The sequence below is a fragment of the Pediculus humanus genome, genomic scaffold (assembly GCF_000006295.1).
Source record: "Pediculus humanus corporis 1103172108177 genomic scaffold, whole genome shotgun sequence".
NCBI lineage: Eukaryota > Metazoa > Arthropoda > Insecta > Psocodea > Pediculidae > Pediculus > Pediculus humanus.
In genome coordinates, this window is record NW_002987747.1 from 146,868 (window position 1) to 168,197 (window position 21,330).

The 21,330-nt window shown below is 25.5% G+C and overlaps 2 protein-coding genes across 2 annotated transcripts; both read right to left on the reverse strand.

Annotated features, from left to right (window-relative positions):
* Positions 1 to 4,445: 4,445 nt before the first annotated feature.
* Phum_PHUM411130 (retinoid X receptor, putative) lies at positions 4,446 to 7,262 on the reverse strand (the record flags this gene model as incomplete). Its single annotated transcript, XM_002428890.1, has 5 exons — positions 4,446 to 4,552; positions 4,851 to 5,093; positions 5,206 to 5,384; positions 5,484 to 6,694; positions 7,215 to 7,262. 5 exons carry the CDS (start codon positions 7,260 to 7,262, stop codon positions 4,446 to 4,448), a joined length of 1,788 nt encoding a protein of 595 aa, XP_002428935.1.
* A 583-nt stretch (positions 7,263 to 7,845) lies between these two features.
* On the reverse strand, positions 7,846 to 8,355 carry Phum_PHUM411140 (uncharacterized protein; the record flags this gene model as incomplete). Its single annotated transcript, XM_002428891.1, has 2 exons — positions 7,846 to 7,977; positions 8,299 to 8,355. 2 exons carry the CDS (start codon positions 8,353 to 8,355, stop codon positions 7,846 to 7,848), a joined length of 189 nt encoding a protein of 62 aa, XP_002428936.1.
* Positions 8,356 to 21,330: the final 12,975 nt, after the last annotated feature.

Below are 21,330 nucleotides of genomic sequence, written 5' to 3' on the forward strand. Positions count from 1 at the left end.
CTTGATTCCAACTCAAATATGTTATAAGCTTGTAAAGAAACTTTTAAATAATCAGGAATAGTGTTTCCTCCATCCTCTTTTAGAATAGCGATTAGTTTAAATAATAAAACTTTTTTGTACGGCTGGGGATATTTTTTATATAACTTAATTATTGGTATTTAAGACATTACCAATGAAAATGATCTTCATATGATGTTAACCTAAACCTTTCAATAATAAACAATAAAACAAACAGTATATAAATAATTTACAAGCACAAAATTTGCAAAAACTACATAAAGGAAATGAAAAAAAAAAAAAAACAAAAACAAAAACAAACAAACCAAATAAATCTTTTACAATTTTATTTTATTATTTTATTTTATTTTCATTTAAAGTAAGAAGTAATTTATATAAATTTGTATATATATATATATATATATATATTTATATTTATATATTATCATCATCAATTTATAAAATAAATATGGTAACTAAATAAAAAATAAAAAATCGCAGTGATAATGCATTATTAACAAAATATTGTAAAATATTAGCAATACAATAATTAAAATAATTTTTTAATTTTGATACATATATATGTATCTATTATTACATAGGTAAATAGGACAGATTATAAAAATACAATTATTAAAATTAATATACAATTTTTTAAAATTATTTTAATATTATTTTCATGATTATCAATCAATTATTTTTATTTACTTCATATACAATGAATTTTTTTTTTTGTCTGTAATAAAATGCAAATTATTATTATTATTATTTTGGTTTTTTAAAAAAAAAATAATTAATTTTATTCATGATATACATACATACACATATAACATAAATAAATGAAATAATATACATATATAGTAAAAAAATAAATGTGCATTTATAATTAATTTTTTTCTTTTTTCATATTTATAATTATTTTTATTATTATCATCATCATCATCATTTAAATTTTATTTATTTGTGACATAAAAATTTAAAAAAAAAAAAAAAAAACATACATACATATAAAAGAATATATTAAAATTAAAATTTTTTTTGTTTTTTTTTTTAATTTTTTTTTTTTTGGGAAGCTTACTAATTACATTTAAAATTTTTTGTATGAAAAATTATTTAAAAAAAAAAAGAAAAGAAAAGAATCATCGTTATTATCATTAATAAACATTAAATATAATAATTAAGTAATTATTATTATTATTATTATTATTATGATCATCATCATAAACGACAACACAAATAAGAAAAAACACACGTAAAAAAAAAATTATAACACAGAATTTTATTCCATTTTATTTTTTTCCTTTTTTAATTTAAAATTTTTTCCATTTAAATTTTGACATTAATAATAATAATAATAATAATAATAATAATAATAATAATAATAATAATAATAATAATAATGATAGTAAGTAAAACAACTATTATAGATATTAGAAATAAATTGAAGTCATCATACATAAATTTTTTTTTTTTTTTTTCAATTGATATGTAAAAATATTTTTTTCTTAATACTTAAATTACATCATCATCATTATTATTATTTATTTATTTATTTTTTTGTTAATAGTTTAACCGAAAAAAAAAATAGAAAAAATTTTCAATATTGTGCAAAAATATTTATAATGAAATTTAAATTTAAAAAAAAAAAATAAAAAGCATAGAAAAAATTAATTTTCTTTAAAAATTACTTTCCTTTTACTTTCCATTACTCCTTATCATTATTATTATTATTTAATTTTTTTTTTTGTGCAAAACTTCATTTATTTATTTATTAATTAATAAAATTAAAAAAATATCAATATGAATTCTCAATATAAATATATATATACATAAATATATATTTATGGCAAAATAAAAATTTATCAAACCCTCAATCTTTTTAAATTAACTCTATAAGATTCTCTTATTTATCTTATTTAAGGCCTTCGAAAAAGTCACATTATTAATTTTTAATATCAATATTATCAATAATAATAATTATTATTATTATTATTATTATCATCATCATCATTCCTCCCTTTTCGATATAAAAAAATAAAAATTTATTTTCGCCCCCAAATAATAATAATAATACTTCATAATTAAATGGAACGTTTAAATTAATACAAAAATAAAAAAAAAAAATCTCTTTACATCAATTAATAAATCATTTGGTAACCACTTAATATTTATTTATCGTTTGTTTGTTTGTTTGTTTGTTTGTTTGTGACTAGTTTTTCGTTTTTTTTTCTATAAAACTTTAATAAAAATAAAAATAAAATAATAATAATAAAAAAACAACGATATTTTTAAAAATTTTAATTCATTTTTTTTACGACGAGATAGAAAATTATTATTATTATTATTATTATTATTATTATTATTTAAAATATAAAAATATATTATTTAAATATATGTATATATAATCGTACGTATTACGTCATTTTTATATTAAAAATTAAAATATAAAAATTAATAAAATAAAAATCATAAAAATAAAAATTTGTTTGCGTTTTTCCATTAACCTCCAGGGCTTTATTATTATTATTATCAATTCGATAACTTTTATTTATTTATTTTGTTTTTAATAGAAATAAAAAAATAAAAGAAATTATTAAAAAAAATAAATATAATTTATGTATTTATGTATGTTTTTCAAACAATTGTACCTGATACACCTTTTATATATACCTGATGGGGGTCAGTTTGTTTTTTCTTTCTTTCTTTCTCTTCTTAGAAGTTTTTTTTTTTTTTTTAAATTTCAAGGCAGATTGAATCATATTTGATTTTATACCTAAAAATATCATTATTATTATTATTTATTATTAAAATAATAAATAATAATAATAATTTATCGATTTAAAAAAAAAAAATCGACAAAATTAGCGGCATTCGTTTTTTTTTTTTTTTTTTGAATGATATGTTAGGAAAATTTTTTCCTTTTTTTCCTTTTTTTTTTTTCTTTTCGTTTCGTTCCTTTGAAAAAAAAAAAAATTAATATCGGAATTATCATTATTATTTTTCTTTTTATCAAGTATGTAATAAATTATTACTATTATTATTATTATCGTTAGTAACAATAATTTTTTTTCTAAACCTTGAAAAAGAAAAGAAAAAATTTTTTTTTTTTTTTTTTTTTTTTTTACGAAACACGTTTAATTTAATTTTATATAATTTGATTTTATTTAGAATGGGTAATAATTACGGGGAATGCGATGAAACAAATAATGATCGGGATAATAATAATAATAGTAATAATAATAACAATAATAATAATCATTATTATTATTACGAACCGTTTAAATCCATCAGTTTTTTTAATTTACGCGATTTAAACCGGAAAAAAAAGGAAAACTTGCAAATTTTTTATTACCGAAAATAATAAACATCATCATTATCATCATCATCTATCGTTTATATTTGTAAATATTATCATTATTATTAAGTTTAATGACTGATATTCGAAGAAGAGATACAAACGACTTGAACAATAATAATAATAATAACAATAAACGACTCCGAGGTAAATTTTCACTCAAACGTTTTTTTTTTTTTTTTGTTATTTATTGAAATTACGAATTTAAAATTATTATTATTATTATCATTATTATTATTATTACTGTCGGGATAAATTTTATTAAATTGTGATCGAATCGTAAATAATTATTAAATAAATCAACGTAGGAAAATAATCAGGACCGAAATAAGAAATTGTGAAGAGAAAAAAAAAACAAAAAATCCACGTTCGAATGTAATCCGAAAAAAAAAGAAAAAATCGATAGATCGATCGATTGATTGATTGATTGACGTGTTTGTTAAAAAACTAATCAAACGTGACGATAAAATAAAAAATCAAGTTTTTTCTCCTTTACGTAACTCAAAATGACGAAGAAAATAAAAAAAAAAAAGTTCATCCATCCGCATTCTTAAAATTATATAAAAAAAAAAAAATTTTTTTTATTTTTTATTTGAAAAGTCATCGATTCAAATTTTCTTTAAAAAAAAATTTTCTCTTTTTTTCTTTTCAATTTAATTTAATTAATTATATATAAAATTACCGTAATCAAAAAAAAAGAAAAAATCCACGCGCACATTTGCACTTTTTTTTTTTTTTTACTTTAAATTATTATTTTCTCTCATACCTTCTTCCTTCAACTATTCCTCCTGTAATATATGTAATAAATTCACCGCACGTACAAAATTAATAATAATAATAATAATAATAATAACAAATGAGTAAATTGAAAATGGACCGTACCTGCCAAAAGGGAGAAAAAAAAAAACAAAAATAAAAAAATTTCCTAAGGCGCGCGCGTTCGAATATATAAATAATGATAATAAATTTAAATGTCACCCCCTTCCCCCCTTCCGTTCCCTTTTCCTCCCTTCTTTCTCTTTTATCCAAAACACGTTTGAAATGATTTTTTTTTTTTTAATAATTTACCTAAAAAGTAAAAAAAATTTTTGTTTTAGCGCCCGAGGATAGTAAATAAATAAATCTCGGCGGTGGATTCGGTCGGTTCTTCGCGAGTTTCATCTTCATTTCGTGTAATTTTTGTTTTTTTTTTTCCAAAACCTGGAAAAACTTTTTTTAATGTTACTTTTTTTTTAAATAATGATTTTGCAGTTTTTTTAAATGCTGGAGAAATTTTTAACGTTTTTTTAGGTAAGGGAAAGTTGTTGTTTTTTTTAGAAACAAAAAAAAAGTAAAAAATATACATCCGTGCCTGCCTGCCGGCCTGCCTGCCACGAGCTTTGTTTTCATTATTTGTTTCATCGCCATATTCTTATCATTACATTCTAAAGTTCTAATGAGAGAGCGAAAAACGTGTAAAGAAAAGAAAAGAAAAGAAAAGAAAATTAAAAAGGTAAACTTGCAACAAACATATTTTCAATTAAAGGCGGTGCTGGCACCAAATCTTCCAGTTTTAAATAAAAAATCCTCTGGAGTCCCTGAACGCTGAGACTTCGAAGTTCCGGAAGCTTTCCCAATAGTCTGGAAAAGTAATGTTGCTTTCTTTGAGCTTCTGCATTGTAGGTAACATGATCTCTCAGTGATCCGATTATTTTCATTTGAAGCTGCTCTACTTTATGCGGATCTTTTAATCCGTGACGTTCTAAATAAAAAATAAAAAAAATTTTTCATTCGTGACAATTTTTTTTTTTTTTTTGAAAAAAAGAGTGATAAGGACGATTTGATAATGGTAAAAAAAAAAAAAAAAAATTAACCTGTTATCAATGTTAGGGCGCATAAACAAGCAAAAGCTGATATGTCGATGTCCATGGCGTGGAGCGATTGACAAAAATCTAAAATTGCATGAAGCCAATCTCCGAAGCTTCTTTGGCATTGATGTTTATCAAGAACCACTCCGTTACAAAATGTCAACTTTGTGTCATCTGCTTTTGTTCTACGTCACAAAAAAAAAAAAAAAATTATTCCAATTAATATTGAAGTTAATTAAGTTTGTTGCTCGATCGTGTTAAAATGGCTCTTGTAATTAATTTACCTGTAAGCGAGTCGCAAAACGAATAATTCTAAGGATGCGGACTGAAATAGAAGATCCTGGTCCTCCTTGGTCAGTTCCGTGAATCCAGGAATTTTATCAGCGAAATGTCTTATCACATCAACGGAAGTCGTGAGTAACGAATAAAATTGCTGAATTTTTTCAGCTTCACTCATGGGCGGTTCTCCGGGAATCGGTTCCCTGTATTGGGAAAAGTCCAGGTTAGCGAGATCTGGTGTGGTGTCCACGTGAGCGCGAACTAGAGCAGTTATCAGCGACACGGGAGGACTTGGAGGGGATTCTTGGGGCGACTTTGGTTTTGATGGCAACCGTCCCCTTCGTCCTTTAAGACTATCAGTTCTCACAACTTCTTTCACCATTCCGACGGCTAAACACTTTTGAAACCTGCAAAACTGGCATCGATTTCGTCGCCTTTTGTCCACGGGACAAGATTTGTCTGCCAGACACACGTATTTCGATCCTTTTTGAACAGTGCGTTTGAAAAAACCTTTGCAACCCTCGCACGTTCTAACACCGTAATGCTGACACGCCGCCGTGTCGCCGCACACCGCGCACAACTGAGAAGGAGATTGAGGAGCCGGACGCGGTAAAAGGGACGGTGCGACCGTTTCCGGTACGCCGCAACCGGGAGATGACGATGCCGACGATGAAGCGCTGGGAGGTGGTCCGGTCATCATGCCCATTCGGAGTTTCGGTGAGTCGCTACTATTAGTCGATTCGGATCGCTGCAAAGGAAGAGAAGCTCTTCTCTGACGGAGGTTCAATGTGGTATTTATGTGCAACTCCGACGTTGGAAAATGTGGTAAGGAATACGAGTCTTGCGGACCGCCGGAAGACTCGTATCCCTGATTCGGGTGATGGGGTTGCTGTTGGTAGTAAGGAGAAAAATGTTGCGAATGAAAATCGTAAGGACTCTGAATGGGAGTCGTGGGCATGGCCGGCGAGGGATGATGATGATGATACACAACATAGTCTTCATCCATTTTTATACCGATATTATTCAACTCGGGCGATTTAGTTTGTCTGGTAGGAAATCTGGGAGAGTAAATTTCTTGAAAACTGGGCAGTGGTGCAGGACTTAATGGCTGCGAGTGAAATACAACTTCGGGAAAGGGGTCGAGAGTTTCGCCGCCTACGTCTTCTGAATAAGGGGCGGATAGTAACTCCGCAAACGTGCTCGATCCAAAAGGAGCCTGAAAACAAGAGAACACACGCACAATTTAATTAAATAATCAATTCAATTCAATCATCGTTTTCATTTCCTCCCTTTCCCCTTCCTCCTCCTACCTCCCCTCCCCCCTTTATACGTACTACACCAAATCAAACGTTTGACAGGTTTCGGCATGCAACTTCTTTTTTTTCATTAATATATAATAAAATCATTTATTTTGTGTCATGTAAACTATTTCCTGTCGTTTCCTTTTTTTTTCCTCTTTTTTTTTTTTTTAATTATTTAATTTCGTTTCTTTTATCATCGTGAATTACCTACTAAACTATTCAACAATTAAATTTTTCCCTTTTTGGAAAATAAATTCGGTAGCCCACGATTTTTCAATTTTTTTTTTTATACTCCTTCTCCATCGGTCATTTTAACGGTAGCCAAAATCGGCTTCGACCAAAATAAAACGTGATGGTCTTTTTAATATCTACCACCACCATAAGGCAGTAGAAAAGCAAAGGAAAGTTACCTCGGGTTTTTAAACTTTTTCTTACTACGACCCATATTACGTGCATCGCGTTTCCAAACCCCCCTCTGGGCATATCATTTTAGTGTCTTTTTTCTCCTTTCCTCAAAATATTCTTCTTTTTAAAACAAAACAACCAATAATTTTTAATTTGTTAAAAAAAAAAATACAATCGTGTGATCTTTCGGCGTTTGCGGTACAAAAATTTTTCAAACCGTTATTGCCAATAATTGATATACGAAGGATATGGTAAAACTGTTATTGTGTTATTACACAATCTATTACGACATCTACCTTCATATCATTTGGAAAAAAAAAATTTTTTTTTTTTTTTTTCATTTTCTTATATTCACGTAACGTTAATTTTTTTTCAGGTACGAAACATAAAACATCATTATCATTATCATTATTTTTAATTAAAAATAATAATAATGATAATAATAAAAATTAATAAATAAAATTTTTATCTCGTTATTTTTTTTCTTTTTTTTCCGTTTTTTTTTTTTTTTTTTGTCCAAATTGAAATGGATTCATTATTATTATTATTATCATTGATTACACCTAATAATTAAAAGGAAAAAAAGTAAAAATTTCTCACGATTGTTTTGATCGTGCATGACGTTCCGGTTCAATTTCCGACCTACTTTGATAATAAATTGTCACCCGCAATGAATTTCTTGTGTCCATCTTAAACACCGGGTTACGTGTAAAGGGGCACACCCTAAATTACATACTACGGGTACAACCGCAACAATCACAACAACGACAACATTTGGATCTGCTGCGAAAATCTTTTGTTCTTAAAAAAAAATAAAAATAAATTTCTCAAATATTGAAAAATCAGAAAAAAAATTTAATTTTCAAAAACTTTTACAACAAAAAACTTTTAGAAAGAAACTAAAAGAGGAGGAGCCCATTAAAAAGGGGTTTAAAAATTTTTTTAAAAAAAACTTGGATTTTTATTGGCTGGATTATTTCGGACTTGCGCTTTAACCAAAAACTACAGTAATAATAATAATAATAATAATTATAATAAAATATTAATTTATGTCGTCATTGATGTAATGAATAATATAAAATAAAAAAAGAAAAAAAAAAAAAGAGCGGGTAACGTATTTTTCCCGAAAAATTTTCGAGGCCCTTAAATTTGTTTTTTTTAAATCTTCCATAGCGTTAAGTATTTTAAAGAGTGTCGTACCTACTCGTGTACCTATCGAGGGGGAAAAATGAGCCGTACCCTCATCGTATTAATTTTTATTTCCAAAAAAAAAAAAAAATAGGTTTGACGATTAGTGGTGGTTTTTTAGTATGTAGAAGAACGAAGCGGGTGGTGTGTCGAATGAAGGCCGTTTTTCTTTTATTATTATTATTATTTAGGACCGCCTTTATATAAATTGTTTTTCTACTAGTCACGGTTGACGAAGAAAGGTTCGTGGTGCGGGATTACCGGGAAAGTAATCAGAACGTCTCTTGAGACCCATTTTTTGATAAATGTCAACACGCGGCGCCGGCCAAGCGCGACTCTTTTGCTTATTCTTTCTACTCGAAACTTTGATGAACTTTTTTTTTTTTTTTTTTTTAAATCTTTTCATCCCTTTCCACCTTTCCCATCTCTCTCTCCCTCTCTCTATTTATTATTATTATTTTTTTTTTTTTTTACAATATAAATTTTATAAGGAAAAATTATAGAGGCTGTCGTTTGTGGTAAAAAAAAAATATGAATTCGTCCGATAAAATACGTGTTTGCGTGCATTTTTTTAATTTGGGGGGGGTCTCCCCTTGAAAATCAAATTCGTTTAAGTTACATTATATCATTTCACGATTTTAATAATGAAAAACAAAACAGTGACAACAACAGGAAAAAAATAATAATTCGTATCTGAAAGAATTATTCTTTAAAAAAAATTAAATCGCGTCATTCCTTATTACGGCACTCTTAGGAAAAATAATCATTTAAAAAATTTCTTTTTGTTTTTTTTTTTAATATTTTTTAAAACGATCATTTTATTATTATCAATAATAGTTACAAGGGAATAAAAAATTCATCCCTTGTTTTCACGAGGGGATAAACAGCATATTGTGTGTCCTTTTTTTTTTTTTTTTTTTTTAATTCATCGGAATCAAATAACAATTTGGGAATACGAAAATAATGAATCAAACACTTTTTTTTTAGTTTATATTGTTGTTTAGGGTTTTATATTTCATAACAACAACAACAATAATAATAATAATAATAATATTAAGTGGCTTTCACTGGTCTTAATTCTGGTTACTCCACAGACGAATGGAGTTACTGGAGTCCAGTGACAGGAATAACTCGTTTCCATCGAATGTGATGGACATACGAGAAATGATGTGATATCATAGGTTATAACAGGTCGAAACCTATTCGTCAGGCATGCAGCATCACTACTGATATTCAGGCATTTATTCATTAGGGATCGGCAGGTAGAAATTTGGGAAATAAATGTTGAAAACAATCCGAAACAAACATCAAAACGAATAATGATATTTATAACTACGATGGTGTATCGACAAAAATGAAATTTATATAAAAATAAAATATTTAGTGATAAGAAAAAACAAAAATTATGTTGGCAGTACGGAGGAATTACCCAGGAGGAAGACAAAAAAAAATGTAATAAGATAGTGAAAAAAGAAAAATTTTTTCGTCTTACCTGTGTTTGCAAGAGCAGCATACTTGACGACACAGTATACGGTGCAGAAGAGGGCCGACTCTGCAGATCGCCGGAGGGCTCGGGGCAGGTTGCCTCCTTGCTCACCAGCGGTTCTCCTGTAACAGAGCAGAAGAACCCATGACTTAAATGATCTTCGACAATACCTCCGTCACCATCACCCACCGAAACCTCACCCGAATCGGGAGTATTATTTAACATGGCAGACCCAATACCACGATAAAATTAATCATTTTTCGACCGGAAATAATATTAGAAAAAAAAAAAAACCGTTTTCTCGTAAATCCGGATACGGATGTGACAAAGTATGATAACTAAATATTTTTATTTTAACTCGTTCCGACGTTTATAAAGAAAATTATTGAAAGAAGAGGGGTGGAAAAAAAAAACCGAATAAGCTAACAATAGAAAATTCATCAGGGAGCTTTTACTCTTCCCGTGGGAATCTCCGTGGTATTTCGCTTTTGAATATTTGGCTACGCTATAAGAAAAAATGAAAAAAAAAAAAAAAATTTTTTTTTTTTTTCCTTTTTTCATTTTTTCTTTTTTTAAATCCTTTTTACGCTCTTCAACCCGTTGTTGTTGTTGTTGTTATTGTTTTTTTTTTTATAGTTTTTCTTTAAAAATGGCTACCGAAAAAAAGAAAAAAAAAATTATTAATCCGAAAAATTTGATAGTAGCTCATTCCTTCGGTTAAAAAAAATAAAATAAAATTATTTATGCACGGGTACCAACTTTTCCTCACGTATCACCATTATTACTATCAATAAAACAATTAATAAAAAATCGTATTCATTTTTTTTTTTTTAGGAAAACTTCTTTTTCCGGTTTTTTCTTTTTTTCTTCTTCGAAACATTTAAAATTACCTACGTAATAAATTTAAGTAATTAATTAATATAGGCCACGATCATTCAAATAATAATTATTTTTTTGATAATAATTTTAATTTAATTATAATTTTGTTTTCAATGTAAAACATGTAATTTTAATATTCGATTATTATTAGTACAAAACTTATTAAATTTTTTTTTTTTTTTCTTTTAAATTTAATACACTTATTAAGATTTCAAAAAATAATAATAATAATAATAATACACGTACGGCAAATAACCGATCGATCGATGGATCGATCGATATCTGGTAACAACAATAATTAAGTCGATAATAGATAAAAAAAAAAAAAAATGATGAGAACACGGTCATATATATATAACCAAAGGGAATTTAATCGCCATTCAACTTCTCGTCACGTTCGAGTGGGTTATTATTATTATTATTATTTGCGAACGGTTTTTTTTTTTTATTGAAATGATGGCCGATGAAAATTTACCGAAAAGGACAAAACGTGTCAGAAGTAAGTTCACAACCTGATTTTTTGGCCTTGATGAACTCACGAACTTAAAAAAAAAAACTTTGAGTAGGAGGTACTATCGTTTTCTATTGATCTGTCGATTAATCAATACGTTAAAAAAAAAAAAAAAATTTTCTTTACTTGTTTCATTCTTTGATGTCCGTCTTCGGACATTTTAAATTGTTACTCGTCTGTGTTTTTTTAGGTATTATATTGTCTCGGTTGTTAACCGTTGGATATATCCGTACATATATATATATATATATATATATATTTAAACTGCATTCCTGTTATTTTACAATAAAAAGTTGCAGAATGACTGGAATGCAGCCGATTTGAAAAGAAGTAAAACACTTAAAACCGTGATTAACTGCTTTTACCACCTGAATACTAAAAGAAATTTCTTATTATTATTATTATTATTATTATCATAATCATTATCATTATCATCCGTCATTGATTAAGTTTTATATGCATATATTGTGTCGGGGGGTATTTTTACATTTACCAAAAAAAGCTTTTAGTTTTTTTGGAATACTAAATCAGCACCGATTATAATCTAAACTTTTTTTTTTTTTTTTTTAATTTGTTCTTACGGTAAATTTTTAACCCACTCGAATATAATCAAAAAAAAAAAAAAAAAAAAAAAAAAAGGTTTTTTTCCCTTCGATTATTTTTTTTCTCTTTCTCATATATTATTAAATACGACACACGCGATTTTTATTATTATTATTATTACGAAAGAGTTCATACGCCGTAGGAAATGTAAATACGGATCGTATAACCTTTATTATTTCTCATCATCATCATCACGGGTACATTTTACAAACGTCATCATCATTACCTTCTTAAACCCGGTCTTTCTATCTCTCTATCTCTCTCTATCTCTCTCTCTCTCTCTCTTTCTTCCTATCTCGGCAAACTAAGAAAGAAGCTTTATAAGAAAAAAACAGGTAAACGGATGCGATAATTTAAGGTGAGGAGAATCCGGCGAAAGGTTACATGACATTTGAATGAGACAAGTCTAATTGATCTCCTCCTTCTTCTCCACCTCCTCTTTCACCTCCTCCTCCTCCTCATCTTTCATCTTTCTCACTCACCGATTCCAGTTTCATCGATTTTTACTGGAAATTTTTTTTTTTTTTTAAAATAATTTTAATTTCATTTCCTTATTCCAAAGCGTACGTTGATGTAAAAATTTCTTTTCGTTTGTACGCTTCGATCAATTTTTTTTTTTTTCGAACAAACAAACAACCGATCCCGGTTAAAAATTGTATCGTCGCCTATTTTTTCTAGGATTAGTAAAACCATTAAAATTATTATTATTATTTAAATAAAAACTTTCTCTGATTTTTTATAAGTAAATATTATATATGATAATTAATATTTAATTTGGTCGGTTTCGTCTTCGTCTTCGTTGCTTAAGCACGCACACTCACGCGCACACGCACACACTCACAAGCACGCATTTCTTATAATAAATATGCAATATTAAGTTGGTTGCATATTTATTACGTACAAATATTTAATTTAATAATTTAATAAATTTTATTTATTTATTTTTTAAATCATTAATATTAAAGGATTAAAAAAAATCAAGTCTAAGTATCTGCGTGTGCGTGTGCGTGTGTGCGTGTGCGTGTGCTCGTCCTCTCGTCCCGCTCATTCTCCAAATCTTTAATCAAGGATGATGATGATGATGATGATGATGATACAAGATAATCTCATGAATTATTTAAATTAAGATATTGATAATGTACAAAATTGATAAACGCGTATAAAAAACGATTAGGACGGGAGGAAAAAGAAAAAACAAACAATTTGTTGTTTGTTGTACGTTAAAAAAAAAAAGAAAAAAGAAATCCGCAATTTACTAAATTTTCTTGTCGTGGTTGTTGTTGTTGTTATTGATTTCATCGATAAATAAATAAAATAAAATAATAATAATAAATTACGATAAGTAAATTGTTTTTTAATAAAAAAAAATCATCATCATTATTATTATTATTATTATTATTAATTTATTTTATTTTTCCAGGTTAACGTTCTATTTTTTCTTTTTTTTTCAAATGCTGTCTCAATTACTTTATTTTAATTTTTATTTTATAATAATAATAATAAATAGTTAATTAACGTATTCGAGCGTTTAAAATAGCAATAATAATAATAATAATAATAATAATAATAATAATAATAATAATAGTAGTAGTAGTAATAAATAATTTACTTAAGATAAAAATAAAAAAAATTTAATTTATTAATATCATTATCGATAATTTTTTTCTTTTTTTTTGTATTAATTTATTAAAAAAAAAAAAAATGGTCGAAACGAACGTCGAATACATTTTCGGTGCAATGACATTTGACCCTTCGACACATCTCCCATCTCCTTTTACAATATAAAAAAATTATTATTATTATCATCACACGATTCACGTTCTTACCGATTATCGAAACGAAAAAAAAAATATGTACACATATACGTAACCGAAATATTCGGTGGCAGGTTTGAGGAATCATTTTGATTTGGCAATCGCCGCCATATTGAAAAAGGAAGTAATAATTTCCTATAAACAATCAAATTAATACCCCTCCCCTCCCCTCTCCCTCTTAAAACAATAAAATAGACGAGGTGAACCAGGACATTCGTAGTAGTAGGGAAAATTATTAAAATTTTTGTTTTTTTTTCTTTTGGTCAAAATTAATAAAAAAAAAATTTTTTTTTTTTACCGGTTATCTTCTTTAATATTTAATAATAATAATAATAAATAATTATTAATCCCTTCGAATATATTCTCTCTCTCCATTTTTTTTTTTTTTAAATACGTAAAAAAATCTTAAATTGGAAGAACGTCGTCGACAAACAATTTATAATAGTCGTAATAATAATAATAATATTTTTTCATAGTAGTAGACCTTCGAAAAATCTCGCGCGGATATTTATTTATTTAATAAAAATTATATTAATAATAATAATGATAATGATAATGATAATAATAATAATTTCCTTATTGTGACACCTGTTTCGTCAATCATAATCCGAATAATTTTCAATATGTAAATTACTCAATATATTTTTTTCCTTTTTTTTCCGATAGAAATTTTCTTTCATTTATTTATTTATTTATTTTTTTAATAAGAAAGCAGAAGACGCTCACAAATCTAGGTATTTAAAAAAAAAAAAAACAAATTGATAAGGTATACAAAATATATGGTCTATAGGAGTGGCATGAAAATTTTTAATCGAAAAAAAAAAAAATATTGGTCAAATAAAATTAATGACCGATAAAAAGTAATAATGATAATAATAATAATAATAATAATAATAGGTAATTGAAGAAGAGAAATCACGGAAAAATATTTTTTTTGTTACGTTATCATATTGTGTTGTCGTTCAAATAATAAACAATAATAATAATAATAATAATAATAATAATAATAATAAAAAGAAACCAAACGAGGTTTTATTAATTATTTAACGTTTACGGTTGTCGATTTTATAATTAAAAAATTTTCCTTTTTTTTTTTTTTTTTTTTTTTTTTTTTTTGTTCAGACTACGTTTCGTCAGCGACATAATTCAAGAAGCCAGGTAGTAGAATTTTCAAACGAGATTCTAGTTTTTTAAATTCCAAAGAGAGAGAGAGAGAAAGAGAGAGAAATTTTGTAATTTTCAATCTGATGATTCGAGACTCGGTAACATTGGGGAGCACGCACGTAAAACCCCTCCCTCCCCCGCTCGATTCCATTCAAAAATCGAATGAAAAACTGTAAGAAATTACTTAACGGTAGCAAAAAAAAAAAAAAAAAATCAAGTATCTTCTTTTTTACGAATATATACCTAGGAAAATTAAAAAGAAAAATGTCGTCAGCTAAATCATCTTATGCAAGTTTAAGTGGGTTTAAATAATTTTTTTTTTTTTTTCTGCAATATCATTACTTTCCATTTTATTTAATTTTTATTTTTTATTTTGTTATCATCATTATTATTATTATTTTAAATAAGAATTAAATAAAAAATTTAAAAAAAAAAAATCCGGTTTTTATTTTTACACACACACACAAAAAAAAAAGACGTCACCGTTCCTTTTATACCAAGAATCAGGTATGCTTTCCCCCGTTACCCACGCACAAAATAATGCAATATTTCTTCTTCTTCTTCTTCTTCATCTTCTTCTTCTGGTTTCTTTCGAAAAAAAAAAAAAAAAACTATCGATGTAATTAATAAAATAAAAAATTATTATTTTTTTTGTTTTTTTTTTTTTTTTCTTGTCGTTTACTTTTTTTTCTCCCGTTCCCCTTTGACTTCTTGCATTATTCGCGACTATATATGAATTATTATTATTATTATTATTATTATTATTATTATTATTATTATTATTATTTTACCTTTCGACATTAATACTTTTTACGACACGTTAATTCGAATTTTTCTCTTCTTTTACTTGATTGCGTTATGATACAGTCAGTACCATCACATTAATAATATCATTTCTTCTTTCTTTTTCCCTCTTTTTTTTTTACCGAAGTTAACCGATTCATTCATTCAATCATTCATTCATTCATTCAGTCATTCATTCATTCAGTCAGTCAGTCAGTCGTTTAACCATTCTTCTACGAAGTGGACATTTTCTTTTTTTTTTCTTATTCAATTCAGAAACCGTTTTAGTAGAAAAAGAAACCTTATCAAAAAAATTTTTCGATACGATTTATTATTATTATTATTCCACATGTTTAAATCGTAATAATAATAATAATGATAAAACTTTTCGTTAATTTCACTTATTATTATTATTAATTATCGATTAATTGATTTTTAATACCGAAATTTAAAAAAAAAAAAAATTAAATTAAATTAAATTAAATTATATTCCTCTATGTATATATTTATTATTAATTTACTTAATGACTAAATTACGCTTGGAATAATAATGATATTAATAATAATAATAATAATACTAATAACATAACGCGACACGATTAAAATAATTTTTTTATTAATAATTATTATTCATTACGAAATTATTTAAAAAATTATTAACAGTATATATAAAAAAACCGACCGGTATAATTTTTTTTTTTTATTTTTTAAATATTTTTTTGATAAATTTTATTAAATTAATTAAAAAATTTAATTTTTATTTATGTTAATTAATTAATTATCGGTTATTTTAAAAAAAAACTAAAAAAACTAAAAACTAAAACGTTTGCAAATTATTATTAAAATAATTACGCTTAATTAATGTTTATATGTAAATAATTTAATTTTTTCTTTCCTCCAAACTCCTTTTTTTTTATTTAAATATTTATTATTATTAATAATAATAATAATAAATAATATCAATAACATCCGTATTATTGTTATAAAAAAAAAGAAATTTTGCAAAAAAAAAAAAAAAATTTTTTCCCCCATCGTATAGTCATCTTCGTCACGATGATGATGATTATTATTATTGTTACGTTACGTTATGTAACATATTAATAATTATCATTATTTTTAATTTTTTTTATTAAACGCACTCGCTCGCTCTCGCACACACACACGCCCATATTCGACTACAATGAAATAAAATAAAAATAAATAAATAATAAATGAATAATAATAATAATTTCATTTACATAATTACAACAACAACGACAAAAATGAATAAGAAAAAAAAAAAAAAAACAAATCACTGCGTTGGCTTATTATTATTAATATTATCTTTATTGATCAGTAACATCGATAGTGTTGAAATTAAAAAATAAATAAATACATAAATAAGCGAACAAAACGATGATGATTTAAAAAATAAATAAATAAATATTTGTAATAATACGAAATAATTAAGGAAGTTTAAAAAAAAAAAGAAAACATATTTACCGGTTATTATGTGCACATGTATTAAAATATATTTATTTTAATATAAATATTATTATTACGAACGGTAAAAAAAATAAATAAATAAATAATAAATAAAATTATTAAGTAATTAATTTTTCAACAAGTTTCTTTTTCCCCCTCCTCCACCTCCTCCCCCATTTTTTTTTTAATTACGTAATCGATAAGTTTTATTTTTTTCGGTAAAAATAAATAAAGACGTAATAACGTTATCGTTTCATATACATAAACATATAAGCACGTGGTTTGCGTAGGAACTCATACGTTATCAATAACATTAATAAATAATAATTCCATGATGATGATAATAATAAAAATTCGTCACGTCGAATTTAATAATCGTTTTAAAATATAATTACACCATTTCCAATAAATAAAAATTATTATTATTATTATTAATAATTAATTACAATGGAGAAATATAAAAACAACGTCGAAAAAAAATAAAAATAAAAATTTTATTTAAATTGTTTAATCATTGACCGGTTTACGTAAAAAAAAAAACTTTTTTTTTCCAGGTACGTAAAATAATTTTGTAATATTGTTTGGCATAAAAGTAAAAAAAAAAAAAAAAAATTTCGTACCTTGATTTATAATTATTACCACCGGCGAACATAAAAAAAAATAAAAATAAAGAAAAAGATGCGTCAATGATTAATAATGCACGAAAATCTCGTCTCTAGTAATTATATATATATATATATTTTATTACACAACAACAAACGGCTAAATAAAAATCGAATAAAATAAAATTTTCCCTTTTAACTTTTCTTTTCTTTTCTTCTTCTTCTGTTCCATTTAAAAAGTAAAAAAAAATTTGATGAAAATAAACAATAATAATAATAATAATAAAAGATGAAGAGAAAAAGACAGCGAAAGAGAGAGAGTGTGAGAGAGTGAGAAATAAAAAAAAAAAAAAGGGAGCCTGTACCTGATGATGATGACCTCGTGGTTTCGTCTGGACCGTATTTCGCAATAGGTTGGCCAAAGTCAGTTTTGAAATTTTCAGGTGTGAATCCATCCGATTCTCGAGAAAATTCTTTTTTTTTTTTTTTTTTTTTTTTTTTTTTTTTAATGGATTGTCGTCGTCCTTCGATACGAAAAATTTTTTTTTTCTCTCTTTAATTTCGTTATTAAAAAATTTATGCGAATAAAAAAATTAAATAAATAAATAAATAAAATAAAATAAAATAAAAATTCTCTTTCGGAAGGTTAAATTAATATTTTATATAAAATATTTATTTATTTATTTTTTTTGATGAACCTGAACGAGAAATGCGACTGCGAAAAAAATATACGAAATCAAGTAATTATTGACCTAAATTTTTCTTTCCCCCCCCTCCCCTCCCTCTTTTGATATATTATTTTTATAATAAATTATGTTGGCAGCTCTGATGCACGAAAGAGTTTCTCCCCGAGTGTAAATTTCCTCTTCTTTTTTATTATAAAATAATTTCGCAACAATTAATTATTATTCATAATATTTCTTGCATTTTCATTGAAAACCGCCACCGCCACCGCCGCAATCATTGCCGAAACGACCGCACATCATCGACGTAAAATAAAAAATAATAATAATAATAATAATGATAATTTACGTGATTCATTCTATTTATTTATTTATTACTTAAATAATTATTAAATAAATTTAAATGCGAAAAAAAAATTAATTAATTAAATAACATCAATATCATCATCATCATCATCATCATCATCATCATCATCATCATCATTGTCATCATCATCATCGTCATCATCATCGCCACCACCACGATCATTATCATCATCATCGAGTTAAAAAAAATATGGCGGCCATAATGAGTTGACAAGTCAGGAAATAAAAAAATCAATTTATATTAACCATAAAACAAACAAACAAACAAACAAACGAGTTTTTTTTTTTTTTTTTTACGTTATATCAACAATAAATATTAAAATAATAATAATAATGATGATGATGATGATGATAATAATAATTTAAAAAATTCGTTATAACAGAAAAAAAAATTAATAGGGTTGTTTCCAGGAAAAAAAAGCAATAATAATAATAATAATAATAATAATAATAATAATAATAATAATAATAATAATAATAATAATAATAATAATAATAATAATACTTAAAAGAGTAAGGTAATAAATAAAAGTCGTACGTAATAAGAATCGTTTGTTTGTTTGTTTGTCGCGAAAAAAAAAAAAAAAAGAAAAATATGCCGGGATTGTAAAAATATATATATATATATATTTTTTTTACATCACCTCCGACCGCGGAAATAAAAATCTCTTGTTTTTTTTTTTCAATTTGGTACAACAATGTACATTTAAAAAAAAATACCTGAAATAATGTGCGTGTGAGAGAAAGAGAGAGAGAGAGAATATTTATTAAAGCTTGAAAATAATAATAATAATAAAGGAAAGAGAGTGAAACTCGTTTAGTAAAAAAAAAAAAAAATTAAAAGTCACACTTTCAGTGACAAAAAAATTATTACCGGAGTAATAATCGATTGTGTTTACTTACTTTATGACTTTCATATATCGTTTGTTACTTTTAATTTTTCTTTTTCTTATTTTTTCTTCTTTTTTTAACAATTTTTTGTGTTTTTAATTACTTTTCTACGTCATCACAACATGAAACGATGAACAACCCAGTAACTTTTTTGTTAACAAACAAAAAAAAAATAAAAAAAAAACCAGGTGCTATTTTTTTTTTTTTTTTCAAAATGTAATTAAAACGAAACCAAAAAAAGAAATTCCGGCTCATCAAATTTATCATCATCGTAATCATCATCATTATAATCATCATTATTATTATTTAAAAACGAAATTAATAATTACGAGAGTTATATTTGAAATAAAAAAAAAAAAAGAAGACGAACTTCGACCGGAAGTAGTTGATTGTATAATACATATATATATATACAATTTATTGTGAGGTCAACGGGGGCAAAAAAAAAAAAAAAGAAAACCGTTAATATAATAATAATAATAATTTTTACGTTTTAAATTCCAGCAAAAAAAAATGAAGAAGCGAATCGAGTTAATTAAAAGGTTTTTGTAATAAAAAAAAAAAAAAGTGGGATCGGTCGAAATTTTTTTTTTTTTTTTTTTTTTTTTTACTGGAGAAAACTATTAAAATATTCACAAAAATAAATTCCAAATATCATTATTATTATCATTATTTTTTTTATTTTAAAACTTTACGTAATTTTATATTACTTTTATTTTCCGTTTTATTATTATTATTATTATTACCATTATTATGATTCAGGTGAAAAATATTTGGGTTGATAATGAAATCGTGTTTTTTTTAAATTTTTCCAGTTTGCGGGATAAAAAAAAAAGTTTATTTATATATCATTAAACGATGATAAAAATAAAAAAAAAATTATTAATTAATTAATAACTATTATTATTAATAGTATTGCCACGAAAATATGGTGAAAGTAAGTGGGTTGAAGTGCGCAGAAGACAACAACAACAAACAAATAAAACAAAAAAAAAAAAAAAATTCAAGGCCCAGAAAAAGACAAGTTCTCAAATTTTACAAAAAAAAAAAAACCAGTTTGGTTATAAAATTTATTACTCTTCATGGAGAATAAAAATTTTGTCGCAGACACACACACACACAAAAAAAAAAAAAGAAAATTTTAAACCACGAGAAAAAAATGACCGCGATTGACCACCAGGCACGAAAGAAAGAAAAACCATCACACGACCTCAATCCGCTATTAATAATAATAATAATATGAAAAAAGTCTCGGAAAACACAAACGAACCTTAAATAACTTTCTTTTTTTTTACATTGTCAAAAAGCTACGAAGTAAAGTGAAAGTGCGTGAAAAAAAATATATGTGCGAAAAAAAAAAAAACAAAAGAAAAAAAAACCGGAAATACACTCCTTCATCTTTTTCCGCTTTTCCGCTTTTCCGCTTTTTTCCGCTTTTTTCCCATAAAAATGCGTCAGCATTTTAAAGGAAAAAAAAAAAAAATTTCTTTTCTATCGAGTCTCATCCGTATAAAAAAAAAAGGAAAAAAAAATTTTTTTTAAGGTGCGATTACCATGACTGAGAGAGGACAACCACTTGCAACAACAACAAACAACAACAACAACAACTACAACCACAACGTTTCCTGACACCTACAAAAAAACCGGTCGGTCTCTTAACTATTTAATTATGCTAAATCTTTCATTTTTATTTATTTAATTTTTTTTCTTTA